Source organism: Oncorhynchus clarkii, chromosome 1 (assembly GCF_045791955.1).
Source record: "Oncorhynchus clarkii lewisi isolate Uvic-CL-2024 chromosome 1, UVic_Ocla_1.0, whole genome shotgun sequence".
NCBI lineage: Eukaryota > Metazoa > Chordata > Actinopteri > Salmoniformes > Salmonidae > Oncorhynchus > Oncorhynchus clarkii.
The window spans coordinates 65,463,399-65,480,158 of NC_092147.1; the positions used below are offsets into that span (position 1 = coordinate 65,463,399).

At 39.0% G+C, this 16,760-nt stretch overlaps 1 protein-coding gene across 7 annotated transcripts in view; it reads right to left on the reverse strand.

Annotated features, from left to right (window-relative positions):
• Window positions 1-10,981: 10,981 nt before the first annotated feature.
• LOC139410869 (cullin-9-like) overlaps window positions 10,982-16,760 on the reverse strand; it is a 68,515-nt gene continuing 62,736 nt past the window's right edge. For 5 of the 7 annotated variants that reach the window (XM_071156485.1, XM_071156511.1, XM_071156494.1 and 2 more), the window contains 4 exons: window positions 16,478-16,595; window positions 13,232-13,365; window positions 13,007-13,098; window positions 10,982-12,890 (listed from right to left, as the gene is read on the reverse strand). In XM_071156485.1, the coding sequence (XP_071012586.1) occupies window positions 12,716-12,890; window positions 13,007-13,098; window positions 13,232-13,365; window positions 16,478-16,595 (519 nt within the window). In that variant the 3' untranslated portion in view covers window positions 10,982-12,715. Of the gene's footprint in view, window positions 12,891-13,006; window positions 13,142-13,231; window positions 13,366-16,477; window positions 16,596-16,760 lie in introns of all 7 variants that reach the window. The other 2 variants (XM_071156530.1, XM_071156521.1) reach the window with 2 other exon arrangements.

A 16,760-nucleotide genomic window follows, 5' to 3' on the forward strand; every position in this document is an offset into this window, starting at 1 on the left:
GTAATGAAATTGTTGTCAGCAGTACAATTAGTCACCAACGCTCTGGATAACATAAACAACCTAACTAGCAGTTAGGACGAGTAAAATGGTCAGAGTGAGGTGTTCTCTCATTTGTGTCTGGAAGAAACTGGCCAACCGTTAGCCAATTATATTGGGTAATTGACTGCTCGTTGTGAGGTCAGAACGCTCGGATTAACCCTACTATGGCAGGCCAAGAGTTTCAAATCGTCTTGATTTGGACGCGTTCATTACACCTGTTCAGTGTGCATTTACAGGTGATTAGAACGCCTGTGTAGTAACGGGCACATCCCATGTGTCTGAAAGTACCACATTGTAGCCCCTCCCACCATAATTTTTGTGAGTTTGACTTCCGGCCTGTTGCGATAAATCGCTTACTCAGGGAGGAGGAGAATATTCTAAATATAGCTCAAATTGTTATTACATTTACAGAATGTAAACGCTGCAGCAAGGCGTTGGTGAGAAAGAAATAGAAACGACTTTTTCCACATAACTACAAATCTGACGCTGGCTATCTATCTTATTTTCATTGAAATAGCATGGCGAGTTAGCTAGCTAGCAATAGTATTCTGTCAAGCCTGTAACTAACGTTAATGGTTGTTACGTTGTGGAACAGAGCAACATAGTTCTTTGTACTTGTCATTTGGTTGAGACACATTAGTTTAGAACATATAATTGTTTACTTTGTGTAGATTTGTGTAATTAGTTGGGTTTGCTAGTTAGCAAGCTGAGATGTATTTGCTCAAATTGGCTAATTTAGCTATTAGCTAATGTTTTAGGAGAACAGGTTAGCTCCCTGCATAATCTAGACCATAAAAGAATGGGGAATAAGGTCTGGCTGTTGCAGTGCCCAGACTAGGTGAGAGCAAACTGCTACAGAGATAAAGGTAAAATCTCTATCTTGACTAGCTATATTTCAAGGTTGAACCAATGCAATATGTATTTTATTGGCTTGCTACGTGAGCTGCTTTTTCTGAACATGTCTGATAAAGCTACACCCTTAGAAAAAAAGGTGCAATCTAGAATTTAAAGTTATTCAGCTGTCCCCATAGGATAACTTTTTGAAGAAAAAAACGACATTAAACAAGTAATATTGACTCAGTTGAATTGTCAACTGGTCTAAATTCGTGTTAGGGAGATGTTGCTGTTCAGAATAACATGTTTATGAATGTCGATGTTCACAGGAATCTACTAATTCTATGTTGAACCAGCAAGACAGATGGAGGGGGAGGAAAACAGACTGCTTCTTTCTACAACACCTTCACCAAATCATACAATGTTTGTTACATCTGAAATAAATACATAATTATTTTAGTTTATTCTGTTTAATGTTTTTTATGCAGGATGTAATTTAGCAGGTCTATAGTATAATGTATTGTTTTGAAACATTTTATTAAATATCTATTCATTCTACTCTATTTTATGTTTGCTAAAATAATGTATGTTTTGTACTGTTACTTTTTACATGCTGAAACAGTTCTGAGCTAGATTATGATTGGGGAAATGTCTACTACCCTTTTTAAAATGTTGATGAATGAAATTAGCACAGTTACTAATCGTTTGTTGCTACTGTCTGGTGAGGAAGTGGGCAATATGGAATACATTGGAGGAGGAAGGGAGAATTAATGAGATATCAGAACTTGGAGAATGTCAGGGAATAAGTAGATAAATGTACAGCCTATCAATGACAAACAGTGCAGAGGTAGCCTTAACATTAGATATGTGCATGTTATGTACTGGACAGACGGCTAGACAGCTTTTTTTCAAAACATTGGATTACCGACTTGAGTGGTGACATCTCAGTTTGCACCGCATTTTCACATGGATGTGTAAATATACACTGAACAAAAATATAAATGCAATATGTAAAGTGTCGGTTTCATGAGCTGAAATAAAAGATCCCAAACATTTTCCATAAGCACAAGAAGCTTATTTATTTCAAATGTTGTGCACCCTGGTCCTTCCTCTGCTGCCCCTGTAACAGTTTATAAATTCATTTTTAGAAAACATTTTAATTCAGCCTTTGTGGTTTGGAAAGTATAGTGACTATTATTGCTTTAATTTATTCATCAAACAAATGGGGTTTTGGGAAAATAGGTAATTTTTGAAAAACTATCCCATCTGGTGGATGGAAAGAGTCATAATTTATATATACACACACACACTTGATACTTGGCTTGATACATCAAACAAGCAAAAATTATGGATAGCTAATGAAATGAAGAAAAAAAAACCCTAATGAATTATGAAGCCTTTGTGCTTTTTTTCTTCAATACATAACAAATCAACGTGACGTCAGCTACCAAATAAGTTATTTTCGGCAATTATCCAAAAACTACAAATACGCCATTCCTTACCTGAACAGGTATAATGCACGCTTGTAAAAATGCCCATAAGCGTTCTAATCACCTGTAAATGCACTCTGAACAGGTGTAAAAATTCATATATATGTTCAAATCGCCTGTAAATAGACACTGGACAGATTTAAAAAATCACGCGTACAACAAAAAGAGACATTTCATACTTGAAAAAGGCAAGTGAAAAATGATAATTACGTGTTCCGGGTAAGACAATTTGAAACTTTTGGGCTTGCATATACTCCTGGGCCAGAGCGTCCAGTGTGCTCTCTGAATGCTCCGAGAGCCGAAACGCTCTGAATTTACAAACGCCCAGAGCGCACTCTGGCACTCCAGATTAAATTTACGAACACACCCATCATCACCAAGAAACTAATAAGTAATGTCAAAGTTTGAAAACATGAGACAGCGTTTTAAATTTTGCCAGCCTAAGTACAACCACCTTAGGAGGATCGGGTGGTTCAATGGTAGGATTCATTCTGGTAGGAGCCAGGTCCAGCCATTCAGAATGAGTTTTCCCCACAAAAGGGCTTTATTACAGACAGAATTACTCCTCAGTTTCATCAGCTGTTTATTATGTCATTAACACTTAGCTCTATAAGAGCTTGAGGTAGTCACCCCATACAAGTATTTGGGAGTATGGCTAGACGGTACACTTTCTTTCTCAGCACATATCTAAGCTGCAGGCTAAAGTTAAATGTAGACTTGGTTTCCTCTATCGTAATCTCTCCTCTTTCACCCCAGCTGCCAAACTAACCCTGATTCAGATGACCATCCTACCCATGCTAGATTACGGAGACGTATTTTATAGATCAGAAGGTAAGGGTGCTTTCGAGCGGCTAGATGTTCTTTACCATTCGGCCATCAGATTTGCCACCAATGCGCCTTATAGAAGAACACATCACTGCACTCTATACTCCTCTGTATATCTCTGTATATCCGTTTCAAGACCCACTGGTTGATGCTTATTTATAAAGCCCTCATAGGCCTCACTCCCCCCATCTGAGATATCTACTGCAGCCCTCATCCTCCACATTCAACACCCGTTCTGCCAGTCACATTCTGTTAAAGGTCCCCAAAGCACACACATCCCTGGGTCGCTCGTCTTTTCATGTTGCTGCTGCTAGCGACTGGAACAAGCTGCAACAAACACTCAAACTGGACAGTTTTCATCTCCATCACTTCATTCAAAGACTTAATCATGGACACTTACTGACAGTTGTGGCTGCTTCGTGTGATGTATTGTTGTCTACCGTGCTCATTGTGCTGTTGTCTGTGCCCAATAAAGTTTGTACTATGTTCGTGATGTGTGTTTTGTGCTATATTTTTTATATTATTATTATTTTTAAATCCCAGCCCCCATCCCCACAGGAGGAATTTTGGTAGGCCGTCATTGTAAATAAGAATTTGTTCTTAACTGACTTGCCTAGTTAAATAAAAGTATACAAAATAAGCAAACGAGATGCAACGGGCAGGGGCGATTTTATCATGTAAATCTTGGTGGGGCAAACTACAATTTTATTTTTTTAGATTCATCCCAGCAAACCCACAACACTAAACAATACACTAATTACGTTAACTAAATTCAGAACATCGCAGTTCTTACAGTATTCTCCCTGTACACCAAGTCAGAACGGTATGATAAATAAAAGGGGCATATAAGCAGACAATGAAAGCCCTGCTCTACCTGCCCTGAATGACGGGTCGTCACCAGGCACAACTATTATATCTCACACATTGAAAAGTACTGCTTTTATTTTTCTAATAAGTCCATTGTATAGTCAGTGCGTTAACTTTTCAACTGTGCTCCAAATCAGTTTGTAACCGGAGCATCTGTAATTTAACATCACGAGCGGAACCTCTATCATTGTCCAGTCTTGCCACATCATTGTGAACTGCGGCACATTGAACCATATGATTGGTGTAGTTATGTAAGGGATCAAGGGGATTGGATGCATGTTTAAAATAAACAGCCCTCAAGATTAGAGTGGAGCTGAATGCAGAGCGAGATTGTTCTCTGCTGAGTTTAGAAAACAGCATGGTAGCGCTAAAGTCTATTTAATCCACAGTTGTATTAGTCCCATCATTTGGTGATTGGGATTTAGGCAGTGACAACAAAAAGGCATCAGACAGACCTACAGTATGTTTTAGCAGAGAGGTTTGGTAGGGTGACCTTATTTGTAACTATGAAAATAATTTTGTCAAACAGATTGTGAACCTAAAAGTGTAAATTGGATTCAAGAGGGGAGACAATGAATATAACAATTAATTGGTTAGGGTGTAGGGGCAGTTTTATGTAATCTTGTCTAGAGTAGATTTCATCTATTCACTTTATTTAGTCTGATCAGTGGAACAATTGTCATTCTTAACAATGGGCTAAAACATAGGGTAATTGCTGTGCTTGTCAGCAAGAACACTACTGTTATTCCCCACACATATTTTACTATTCCACTTATTCCAAATTTTGCCAGTGTAATCATATATTTTAAATCTCATATTAGCCTACTTGTGTCTTTAAAAATGAATGATATGAGGCTATGTATTATTGCAGCCGTTACTGGACAGCATAGGATATTAAATGCTCCAGGAATCAAATATAATTTAACATTTTAGTATTGTGCACAAGCTAGGCAGAGATGGTAAGGGGACTCACAACTCATAAACACATATTTTGTCTATGTAGGCATAAGTAGTAAGTAGCCTTGGCTTATGCAAGCTGGAACGGCTCATAGGACATGAGCCAACCTCCTGTTTCCGTAGCGTGAGGCAGCTTGATGTAAAGTATACCCCCTAGACAGGACGCTAGTCTATCGCAGGACCTCACCCCCCAATCCATCTCTCTTTAGTAGACCTAAACTACCTGAATATTGATATTTATTAGATTTTTCACAAAGCTTGGGTGATTTTGAGAAATTATTGTTATAACAAGGACATTTTCAAACACCCAGCACTTGGGAAACATAAATCAGGGGTGGCTAACCCTTCTGGAGAGCAAGCAGAATTCTCTTCCAGCCCTATTTTGTCCGTGTCCCTATTTAACTTCATTACTGTCTGAATAAATTGTGAAACCACAATTTTTTTTTTGCATTCTTAACATTTCTTCCCCCCAAAGTAACAAAGTCGTCAACTTTTGAGTGTTCATTTAATATTCTAAGCATCATAAATATTGTAATGAAACAGCAGGGAGCAGGTCTCGAACCCTCGACCTTCGAGCCCGCGCGCGCTATCGACTGTGCCGCAAAAGCATGCTCATGCGGCAGGGTCGATTTCCGGGTTTATAAACACAGGGTCGTTAAAAATATGTAGAATTGCAGGAAATTAACTTTAAAACAGTAACATTTTCCTGGGAATCTAGAGGTTGTGCAAGGGGGCAATGAATTCACATAGCAAATCTCACTCCAAGCTTTCTTCAAAAGTTGGCAGCCCTGCATTGGATTTGACTGAACTTGCTAGCAACGATAGCAGCAGCCACGGTGGGGTGCGCGAGAATGGGCGGATTAGATTATGCGGAGTGTCATTATTGTAACTTTTATAACCTTTTGACCTGTCGGAAACATTCCCCCAGATGAATCCAAATGTAGAGGCATTTAAGACAGACAGGAGGAGGAGGTTGGTTCCCCTGCAGCTGGATGACATGTGTCCAGCTACACTCAAATCAGCTGAGCTAAGGAGGTCTGCCCTGTCTATATTTAAGATTTAAGGTATTTGATAGTTTGTGTGTTAGGGAGAGGGAGGTAGATTGAGCTTTATGTCATGTGATAAATGCCAGAGGTCATGAATGGATTGAAAAAGAAACAGGGTTTCCCTCTGTGTACAAAAGTAATGAAGTATTTCAGTAACTCGTGTTTTCTTGTATTTTTATGTTAAAGGAAAGTGTAAGGTAGGAGACAACCTCGGAGGCAGAGACTCTGCCCATGGATAGGCTTACCTGTTGCTTCACCACAAGCTTCAGTGATACTAGAGGTTTGGAATGTTAAATGACCTTTTCCACTTTTCTCATCAAATTGTAATCTGTCCACGAAAATAATTCCACCTTCACATGTCAGTTGAAACTCTGAAATTGCTGACCTGTAAACTGGTTGTAGTCAGACCATATCCTGTATTTAGAGAGTTGGGCCAACTTTTAGAATTTTGAATATTGTTCTAATTCTAGACATTAAATTACATAGCATTGTTTAAATATTTCCCATTTATATTCGTTCAAATAAGCCTCACGTACCACACATTGACCCCCCATATAAAAATTCCACACTTTCTACGGCAGCCATGTTAGTTCCTCTGCAACATTAAATGGGGAGTTAACATGGCTGTCGTAGAAAGTGTGGAATTTAGATTGTTATGAATGCACTGATATAAGTAGACGCACGTGGCATTTCCACAACTTTGAAAAAAATAACGACTTAAAGGTAGACTCAGCTAAAATACATTGCCACGAGCAGCGCCGCAGACATTGAGAAGGGGCACACATGCACATGGAATTTTAATGAGTTTTTATTTTCTGAGTTTGAATTAAACACGTTAATTATTTTGATAAAGGAATGTTCTGGGAACCTGGGATACAACATGTAGGAACTATTTGACTATTGTTTGCAATTTGTCTAATATAGTAAAAAAACACTTCTTTGAAGGGTTTTGTATGACCTATGACCTCAATGATGACCTTCCGTTGTGGCTTGATCAACCGCATTGGAAAGCCATTTGGATAATGAATTTATGGTCATTTGTAATATTGCTTTCAAGATAATTTGTGTAATTGATAAATATGTTTGAGTTTAGAGTTCTTAGCCATATTTGTAATTTGGACCACTGTGAAGAAGGAGAGGGCATTGCTTTTAACTAAGGGTTTGCTGCTTTAAGTCTATTTTCCTATGACTACATGGGTTGAATAATTTTTCTTTGTGGAGTTTTTTCAGTTTAGTGATTTTAATTTGATTAGGTTATTTGATTTTTTTTTTTCTTCCCAGTAGTAGTTTTGGTTTTTACATTACTCTCATGGAGAGATATGTGTAAAACATGGGGGAGGATTCAGTTTTTTGAGGTTTTGAATTGAAGTTTATACACCTTGAGTGATATGTGAAGGAGTGTATTGTATTGTTGTGTTTGTTTTGTTCTATTCCCGAGGGGTATAGGTCTAACGTCTTGATCCTTGGCTCTACGATGGAGTTGACAGTGAGATGGGGAGTATAAGCCAATTTGAAAGAATAGTTTCTTCAATACAATGTGTTGATATTTTCTTTAAAATATGCTTAGATATGTGTATTAAGAATAATTGGTAAAAATAATAATTTATCATGTAGTTAATGAACTGAACTAAACTGTTGTTCTGATCTGTTCTTTCAAGGTTACCATGAAACGTGACATCAGGCGGTATCTTAATAATGCATGGAAGAGATAATTGGACCGACTAGTGTGTGTACCTCAAAACCCCCTCTAACTGGCTGAAGAAGAGTGACAAAGGTGTTGAAGGCCTTCCGCACCACTTCTACCAAGAGAAAGGAACCAAGCCAGAAATCGGTGTACAGTATCCGATATAAGCTGTCAACTGGTTTTCTTTCATGTTTCTCTCGGGAGTGTGAGAGTCCACTTGGAGTGAGCATGGAGAGAGATCTGTTCTAACCTTTTCTTATGATGCTGGTATATTGGTTGACGAATGGACAACACATGAGTGGTAAAGATGAGACATTGAAATTGGGACATTATCATGGGCCATCCACTTTGAACTGTAAAGCTATCTGAAGAAGAACGAAAAAGACGCCAGAAGAATCAGTGCTTGAGAGGGGGGTCAACTGTGCCAATAAAATTGTTTAATACTTTTGTGGTATCAGGTTGATTGGAGAGGTCTACATCATGTAAAATTAGAGTAATTTAGATTACGAATGCATTGAGATACTGATCTGTATTATAATCATGATTAAAAAAGTTAATGGTAGAATTATGGGATAATTATACTGAATGAATGAAAAATCTGCTAATATTGATATTGAGGTTTTTACTTTGAGTGATAAGACCGATTTGAATCACTGAGGAATGTCATTCTAAATTTTGGTTGGATAAATAGTTGGGTTGTTAATTATGATTTGGAATATGAATGATTTCCCTGACCTATTCTCTATTCCTGACTACATCTCTGAGCATGAGGACTTAGAGGGATGTCTGTCCTATATGTTGTGATGAGGCCTGTGTTTAGATACTGGTTCTCATGTAACTTAGGGAGCATTTCTATGTTATGTTTTTATTTTCCTCAAATGGATTATTCTGTGTTATTAAACTTGTGCACGTTTGTCTTGTAGAATAAAGGTTGTAAACTTAGTTTCAGAAGGGAGAAAGCTTACATAAGTTAAGGTATTTGACATTGAGGGGATTTGATTTTTTAAATTTTCTTTTAAATATTGAGTATGTAATTAATGTTCTGATTCTTTAGAAGGGACAATGTCCCTGAGAGGGGAATGTGGTAGCAGAATCAGAATTCTTTAGGTAACATTGATAAGATGTTTTATTAATTTTTATAGTATGCTTATGTGGGAAAAGTTACTTGGGCCCAGAGAGGGGAGAGGTCGGGTTAGTCTAATCTGTGAATGTAACTATTCCTAAACCATGTGAAGGGATGGTGTGATTAATGGGGAACCAGTTAGGTGGCTCCACAATGTCTGTGTGCCAGTCACTTCTCTCTGTAAGCTTGTCCAGGAGGGGTTGTATTTTTTATGGGAGTATCTAGAAATGGACAATTGATATATACCATTGGATGAGGTAATGTCTTGGTACTATGTTGTACCAAGAACGAGACAAGAGCTTCGGTTTAGGAGACCAAACTGAACGATAATATATAGCTAATGCTATAAATTATGGGATACTCTTTTTTCTGGTAAAAGGTTATTTTAAAAATGTTCCTAAGATCTGTTATTCGTCATGTGAGTTTTGATGGGTGTGTCTTGGCTATAAATTATACTAAGGACTGTTTTGTAAGCACTCTCAGAGAATTCATTTAAAGACACTGAATTGATCTGAGAGTCACAGGGCTATGGTGAAGCTCATATAATTAAAGATGGACTTCATGATAACTCTGACTTGTGTGTGGTTTGCTCTCTCATGATTTGGTAATACAGGAAATTTCCACGACAGATGCCAGAAATGTCGCTCTCAGTCATCCACAGTATCGCTTCACGCTGTTCAAAGCGTGGTAGCCAGTGCACCAAAACTGTGGAGAAGTTAAGTCTCGGGCTTCAGTGCTCTAATTGGCCTACTCTGCTCTTTAGATCTACGTAATATCGCTGAGTCAACCTTTAATATTAGAGTTGTGCTTGTTGTTCACGTGTATCTGCAGGGGTGTAGTGCTGCCGGAGGAGAGGAGTGGCACCCCCTTAATTTTTTCAATTTGAGAATACACGGAGCTGGTAAAACTATTTCTGGAAAATTCATACTGATAAATTGTAAATAAATGATTTAATTACATGAATTAAATTTAAAAAACAATAGAATAACAAACCAAATAAACATGTATCGCAACCTAGAGGCCGGTAAATGGGGGTTTCTTCCCTGTCTTCTCTCTGGCGGTGGCGAGAATTATGAACTACAGGTTACGTGTGTGCGCTGCACAATAGTGCTCGTTTAATAAAGTTAGATAAAAGGTAAATAAATGTCTCGCAAGATCACAGTGATTCATTTGCATTTTACATAACATAACCGAATATAATACCATAGCAAAGTAGGCCAAAAACATCACACCAGAAATACCTCATTTCTAATTCGATTTTAGGATGGTTAGCTGAAGCGGAATAGTTTTAAAAAAGAAGCCCATGCGCCAAAAGTCAGAGCGTACCACTAGGCAGGACATATGCTTTGACTGAAACAAATTACAAGGCTAATAGCTTAACGCCATCTGATTTAATTTGCTCATGAAATAGTAATTCAGGAAGATTTAAATGCATATTCTCATGAAACTGGGATGGAGATGCAGTTTGGACATTTCACCAGTAAAACAAAGATTTATCATTCACGATTGATAGTGATTATGGCCTATTTTGAAATTGGGTTGCCTATGCCTAACTTGGTGTTTGAGGTTAAATAGATGTGTGTGGGCATAGGCAGATGTTGCAATTGGAGGATGCATTTTATACATATTCTATAAGGATAGGCTATTCAATTGGCTACATCTGTCGGTACACACAATTTTATTTAACCTTTATCTAACTAGGAAAGTCAGTTAAGAACAAATTCTTATTTACAATGACGGCCTACCAAAAGGCAAAAGGCCTTCTGCGGGGACAGGGCTGGGATTATTTTTTTTATAAAGACATAAATAGAGACCTAAGACGACAACATAGCAAGGCAGCAACACACGACAACACTCAGGAAATGTACTACGCCACTGGTATCTGCACTCTTATTGGCTAAAATGGCCCCACCTGTTCTCCTTCCACCTGCGTTCCATCTTTAAGGACATGTATTTCCATTGTCAATATAATCGATATTCTTTGGGAAAAGCCAGGGAATAACAATCTATTTCCCCCCTCACTACACAGAAGTATTCTCTAGCAGCCTATGATGATATTTATGACGTTAATAATGTCTTGTTTAAATCAGGTAATGTAGTTATGAAATAATACATATACAGTGAAATCACTCCAGCATGATAGCAGAAAGCGCATTTATTTAGTCTGCTGACATTGCACAAGTTCAACATTGAGATCAGAAATATACATTTTTTGAAGATGCACATGGTGAATATTAGTATCTCTCAACAGCAAAGTGGCATGTTGAGATATCAAATACCCCAACCCATATACAGATAAACATTGACAAAATTTCAACAACAATTTTTTTATTTATTTCAAAAGCATGATGTAGCCAAGGCTAGATTAAGCAAGTAGAGTAATGAGTAGGATTATGTTTTTATATGCAAAAGTTATTGCTTTTGATAAAAACGCTTTCTGTGACTTCCCAATGAAAACTAGTTTGAAAATTAAAACATTTAATGGAAAAGAGATGTAGGTTTTAGACTATGCACCATGCTGCCTTGTTGACATGAAAGCGGCGCAGATTACTGTTCCATTTGTGAGGGCGCTCCTCCCTCACCGCTTTTGCCAGTTCACATCGTGGACAATAGAACGGTGCACCACAGCTCAGGTTAATAGAACTCCCTCATTGCCTGACTACCCAGACTCCTTGCTCCGGCCAAATGCTACGCCCACGGACGTTAGTTTAATCTCCGCAATGAGTGGCTCTGTGCTTCTACATCTGCATTGCTTGCACATAGTTTTTTTTAGGATGGGTATCTGTGTAAGCATTTTGTGACAACTGCTGATGTAAAAAGGGATTTATAAAATACATTTGATTGACTGATTGGAGTACCTCCCTGACCCTTCACCGACTTGCGAACACATTCAAGGCCGTCTGATTGGTCCAGAAACCGATGGGTAAAGCAGCGGTTTGAAAATGTGTCACTGGTTTTGACACTGATTGGTCAGAGACGATCCAATCGCTGAATAAGTATGTAGCGAACTACAATGCAGCGCAAGAATGTTGCGAGTTGTCAGCTACTGTTGCCAGGCACACCCAATACCTTACATCCTTTTCCTCACAATCTTCTCCCCCTTGCAGCCCTTTAATAACCCATGAAAAGGTCGCACAAACATTGTATTAACCGCAGTCTTGAGCTTTTAATAGCCTTCTAAAATTAACATACAATATTTCAGTGTTTTAAGTTTCATTATGGAAATATACATTTTCTGAATGAGTACTTTATCGTTATGAATGAAGGCATATATCCATGTATTACAAAAATATATCAAGGCAAGCCATTCGGCAATGAACAACATTCTGCCAATTTAACAGCCTTCCTAGCGCTGGATTATAAAATCCCTTTTCAGTCACGCTGGTAAATGAAAAAGTAGCATTTGTATTACACAAAGTATGGGATTTTTCTCAAGTATATCGTCACACCTCAAATATTTTCTTTACAGGGATCCTTCATTATGTCTGACAGTCATGGTACCCTCATCGGCTTCAAAACAGCGTCATGTGAAAAAGAATGAGGCTCTAGGAATTCAAACCTATGTGATGAACAATAAGTGGAACATGTAAGTGTGCCCATCCAACAATTGCAGTTGTGGCATGGGACTGAAATTGTGAAGGCTAAGCGCAAAGAGGCTGACTGGAAAAATGAAGGATCACACCCAGCCTCACTTCAAACCAGACCATGGCTTTTCTCTGTCCCCATCGCTCTCTCTGATGGATTTTTGTTTGTTTATTAAGTACTGCTTTTTTCCAAAATATATTTTTATGGTGCTTGCAGTGCCTGCACAGATTGAGACTGACATTTTTTTCTTCCTATTTTCAGATGTTTAGTCAAAAGGACTGAAATCCCTCTCTAGGTTTTCGGACTCGTCATCATCAGAAAAGAAGTCATCCTCGTCATCTTCATGCCATTCGGGAACGTACTCATCGTCATACCATTCATCCTCCTCTGCCTCATCTCCACCCTCGTTGTTATGGTTGTCAGACTCAGAGCCCCCAGCCCTGTAGAGAGAGAAGACCCGTGAGCACAGCAAATCAGGAGGAACATTTTCTCAGTAATAAGCTACTAGATCCAGGAACCAATGTAGAGATCCACTTCCCAAATCTCCTGTACTCACACTTTGTTGGCGTCTGTGTTCTTAGAAAGATTTGAAGCTTGAGCAGATTCCAGTTCCTGTCCTGTTTTGGAGTTGTATCCCACTCGGAAGTCCTGTGTTTGGAGAGACCAGACAGGAGGAAACCCTCATGACTTGCTGTTGATTGGACCACAAAGCACCCAATAAGTATTACCGCCACACTTTGTGCTGTGGTCTTCAGTGTGTAAATCCCTCCCTAGTCCCTACCTGGGTCGAGTGTTGTAGAATGGCCACCAGACGCTCCTGAATGCGGCGGATGAGTTCCAGGCCAGTGTTGAGGTGCTCAGGCTTCAGTAGACGGATGCAGGACGCTAGATCCGTACACTGCAACAGGGTCTCCTCTGGAGGGGAAAGACGCAGACAATGAGAACTCATCCATGGTGTATGACACATCCTCAAAAAGTAGGGATGTTCGAATATCCAAAACAGACGTTAGTATTCGATTACTTGGGAGAGTATTTGAGGAATAAAAACATTTTTTTAAGGCTGTGTCTAAAATGACCCTATGTGACATTGCTACATAGCCTACAAGAATAGACCATTGCATACAAAGTTTTAATAAAACAAGAGTTTGAGTTATGAGTGTGCCCCATAAAAGACACACCGGTAGCCAAAACGCATTACACACGTGTAGCTTATTGTCGGTCAATCAAAGTGGCGCAACAGTTATTTTTTACAGAAACTTCCTGTTTCCATCATATCTGTCATTATTTTATATGGTTTGAATTTAGACCTATAAGAACTCTTCTACCCTTCTACTTAAACAAGCAGAGTGCATCGCACTGGCTATCCCTCGAGTCACGCGAGCAAGTCTCCATTGAAGTAAAAACCTCTCTCTAATAGTGAAATCCTTTCAAATGCCAATCTGTACGTAATAGAAATTTGCCTTGACAATCTTACAATGATCCTTTTATTCATACCCCTTGACTCATTCCAAATTTTGTTGTGTTACAGCCTGAATTCAAAATGGATTAAATAAAATAAAAAATCCTCACCCATCGACACACAATTCCCCATAATGACAAAGTGAAAATGTGTTTCACATGTAATGAAATACAGAAATCAAATGTACATAAATGTTAGAATCACCTTCGGCAGCCATTACAGCAGTCTTTCTGGGTGGGTCTAAGAGTTTTGCACAACTGGATTGTACAATATTTGCACATTATTCTTTTCTAAATTCTTCAAGCTCTGTCAAGTTGGTTGTTGATCATTGCTAGACAGCCAATTTCAAGACTATTTAAGTCAAAACTAACTAGGCCACTCAGGAACATTGTGGTAGCCTACAGGGAGGAGGTGAGAGCTCTCGGGATATGGTGTCAGGAAAATAACCTCTTACTCAATGTCAACAAAAACGAGATGATAGTGGACCTCAGGAAACAGCAGAGGGAGCACCCCCCCATCCACCGACAGAACAGCAGTGTAGATGGTGGAAAGTTAAGTACCTCAGCGTACACATCACTGACAAACTGAAATGGTTTGTCACCTAAAACCCTCACAAATTTGTACAGATGCACAATTGAGAGCATCCTGTCGAGCTGTATCATCGCCTGGTACGGCAACTGCACCGCCCACAATCGCAGGGCTCTCCAGAGGGTGTTGTGGTCTGCACATCACATCACTGGGGGCAAACTACCTGCCCTCTAGGACACCTACAGCACCTGATGTCACAGGAAGGTCAAAAAGATCAAGGACAACAACCACCCGAGCCACTGCCTTTTCAACCCGCTACCATCCAGAAGGCGAGATCAGTCTACAGATGCATCAAAGCTGGGACAGAGAGTCTGAAAAACAGCTTCTATCTCAAGACCAGACGACTGTTAAACAAACATCACTAGCACAGAGAGGTTGCTGCCTACATACAGACGTGAAATCATTGGCCACTTTAATAAATGGAACACTAGTCACAAATGCCACTTTAATAATGTTTACATATTTTTCATTACTCATCTCATATGTATATACTACATTCTATATTGCATCTTAGCCTATGCTGCTCTGTCATTGCTCATCCATATTCTTGTTACATTCCTTTACTTAGATGGTTGTGTAATAGGTATTTGTTGTGAAATTGTTAGATATTACTTGTTAGATATTGCTGCACTGTCGGGAACTAGAAGCACAAGCATTTTGCTACACTCACACATGGTTAGCAGATGTTATTGCATGTGACCAATACAAATTGATTTGGTAAGCATATTTGGCCTTGTGTTTTAAGTTATTGTCCTACTGAAAGGTGAATTTGTGTCTGTTGGAAAGTAGACAACCAAGTTTTCCTGTAGGATTATTTTTTATTCTAAACTACCTAGTCCTTGCCAATGACAAGCATTCCCATAACATGATGTAGCCACCACCATGCTTGAAAATATGAAGCGTGGTACTCAGTGATGTGTTGTGTTTGCCCCAAACATAACGCTTTGTATTTAGGTCATACATTTCTTTCCCACATTTTTTGCAGTTTTACTTTAATGCCTTATTGCAAACAAGATGCATGTTTTGTACAGGATTCCTACTTTTCACTGTCAATTAGGTTAGTATTGTGGAGTAACTAAAATGTTGTTTTCATCAAGGACCTCTGTTCTTTGCTCCATTCATCTTTCCCTCTATTCGGACTAGTCTTCCAGTCCCTGCTGCTGAAAAACACCCCACAGCATGATGCTGCCACCACCATGCTTCACCTTTGGGATGGTGCCAGGTTTCCTCCAGACGTGACGCTTGGCATTCAGGCCAAAGACTTCAATCTTGGTTTCATCAGAACAGAGAATCTTGTTTCTCATTATCTGAGAGTCCATAGGTGCCTTTTGGCAAATTCCAAGCGGGCTTGTCATCTGCCCTGAGGAGTGGCTTCCATCTGGCCACTACCTTAATAAAGGCCTGATTGGTAGAGTGCTGCAGAGATGTCCAATCAATTGAATTTACCATAGGTGGACTCCAATCAAGTTGTAGAAACATCTCAAGGATGATCAATGGAAACAGGATGCACCTGAGCATAATGTCTAGTCTAATAGAAAAAGGTCTGAATACTTAAGGTATCCGTTTTAGATTTTTGATACATTTGCAAAAAATATATATTAAAAACAGTTTTTGTTTTGTTATTATGGGGTACTGTGTGTAGATTGAAGATATTTATTTTTGTAATCAATTTTAGAATAACGCTATGACGTAACAAAAATAAAATGGAAGGGGTCTGAATACTTTCCGAATGCACTGTATTTAGGCTCGTCATAACAAAGGGGTTAAATACTTATTGACTTGAGACATCTCAGCTTTTCATTTTGTATTCATTTGTAAAAACATCATTCCACTTGGACATTATGGGGTATTGTGTGTAGGCCAGTGACACAAAATCTAAATTTAATCCATTTTAAATTCAGGCTGTAACAACAAAATGTGGATAGGTTAAGAAGGGGTGTGAATACTTTCTCTAGGCACTGTAATTCCTGCAGGTCTTACCCAGCAGGATCTGTAGAGTATTGGTGTGAAGCTCCAGGGCTTCCATTTGCTGCTCCATCACATCCATCTTCTCTGTGTCCTGGTTGTAGTAGCTGTACACACACGAGTAGGCCAGCACCTACATGGCAGAGTCAGGCAAGGGATCCATATTAGTCATATCTTTTAAATGCTGAAAAGGTAACATCATGAATAGGGCTCTTGAGGTGACCGTATTACCGCCACACTGGCAGTCATGACCGCAGTAAAACGCCATGTGACCGTTGAGTCAAATAATCTCTTATGC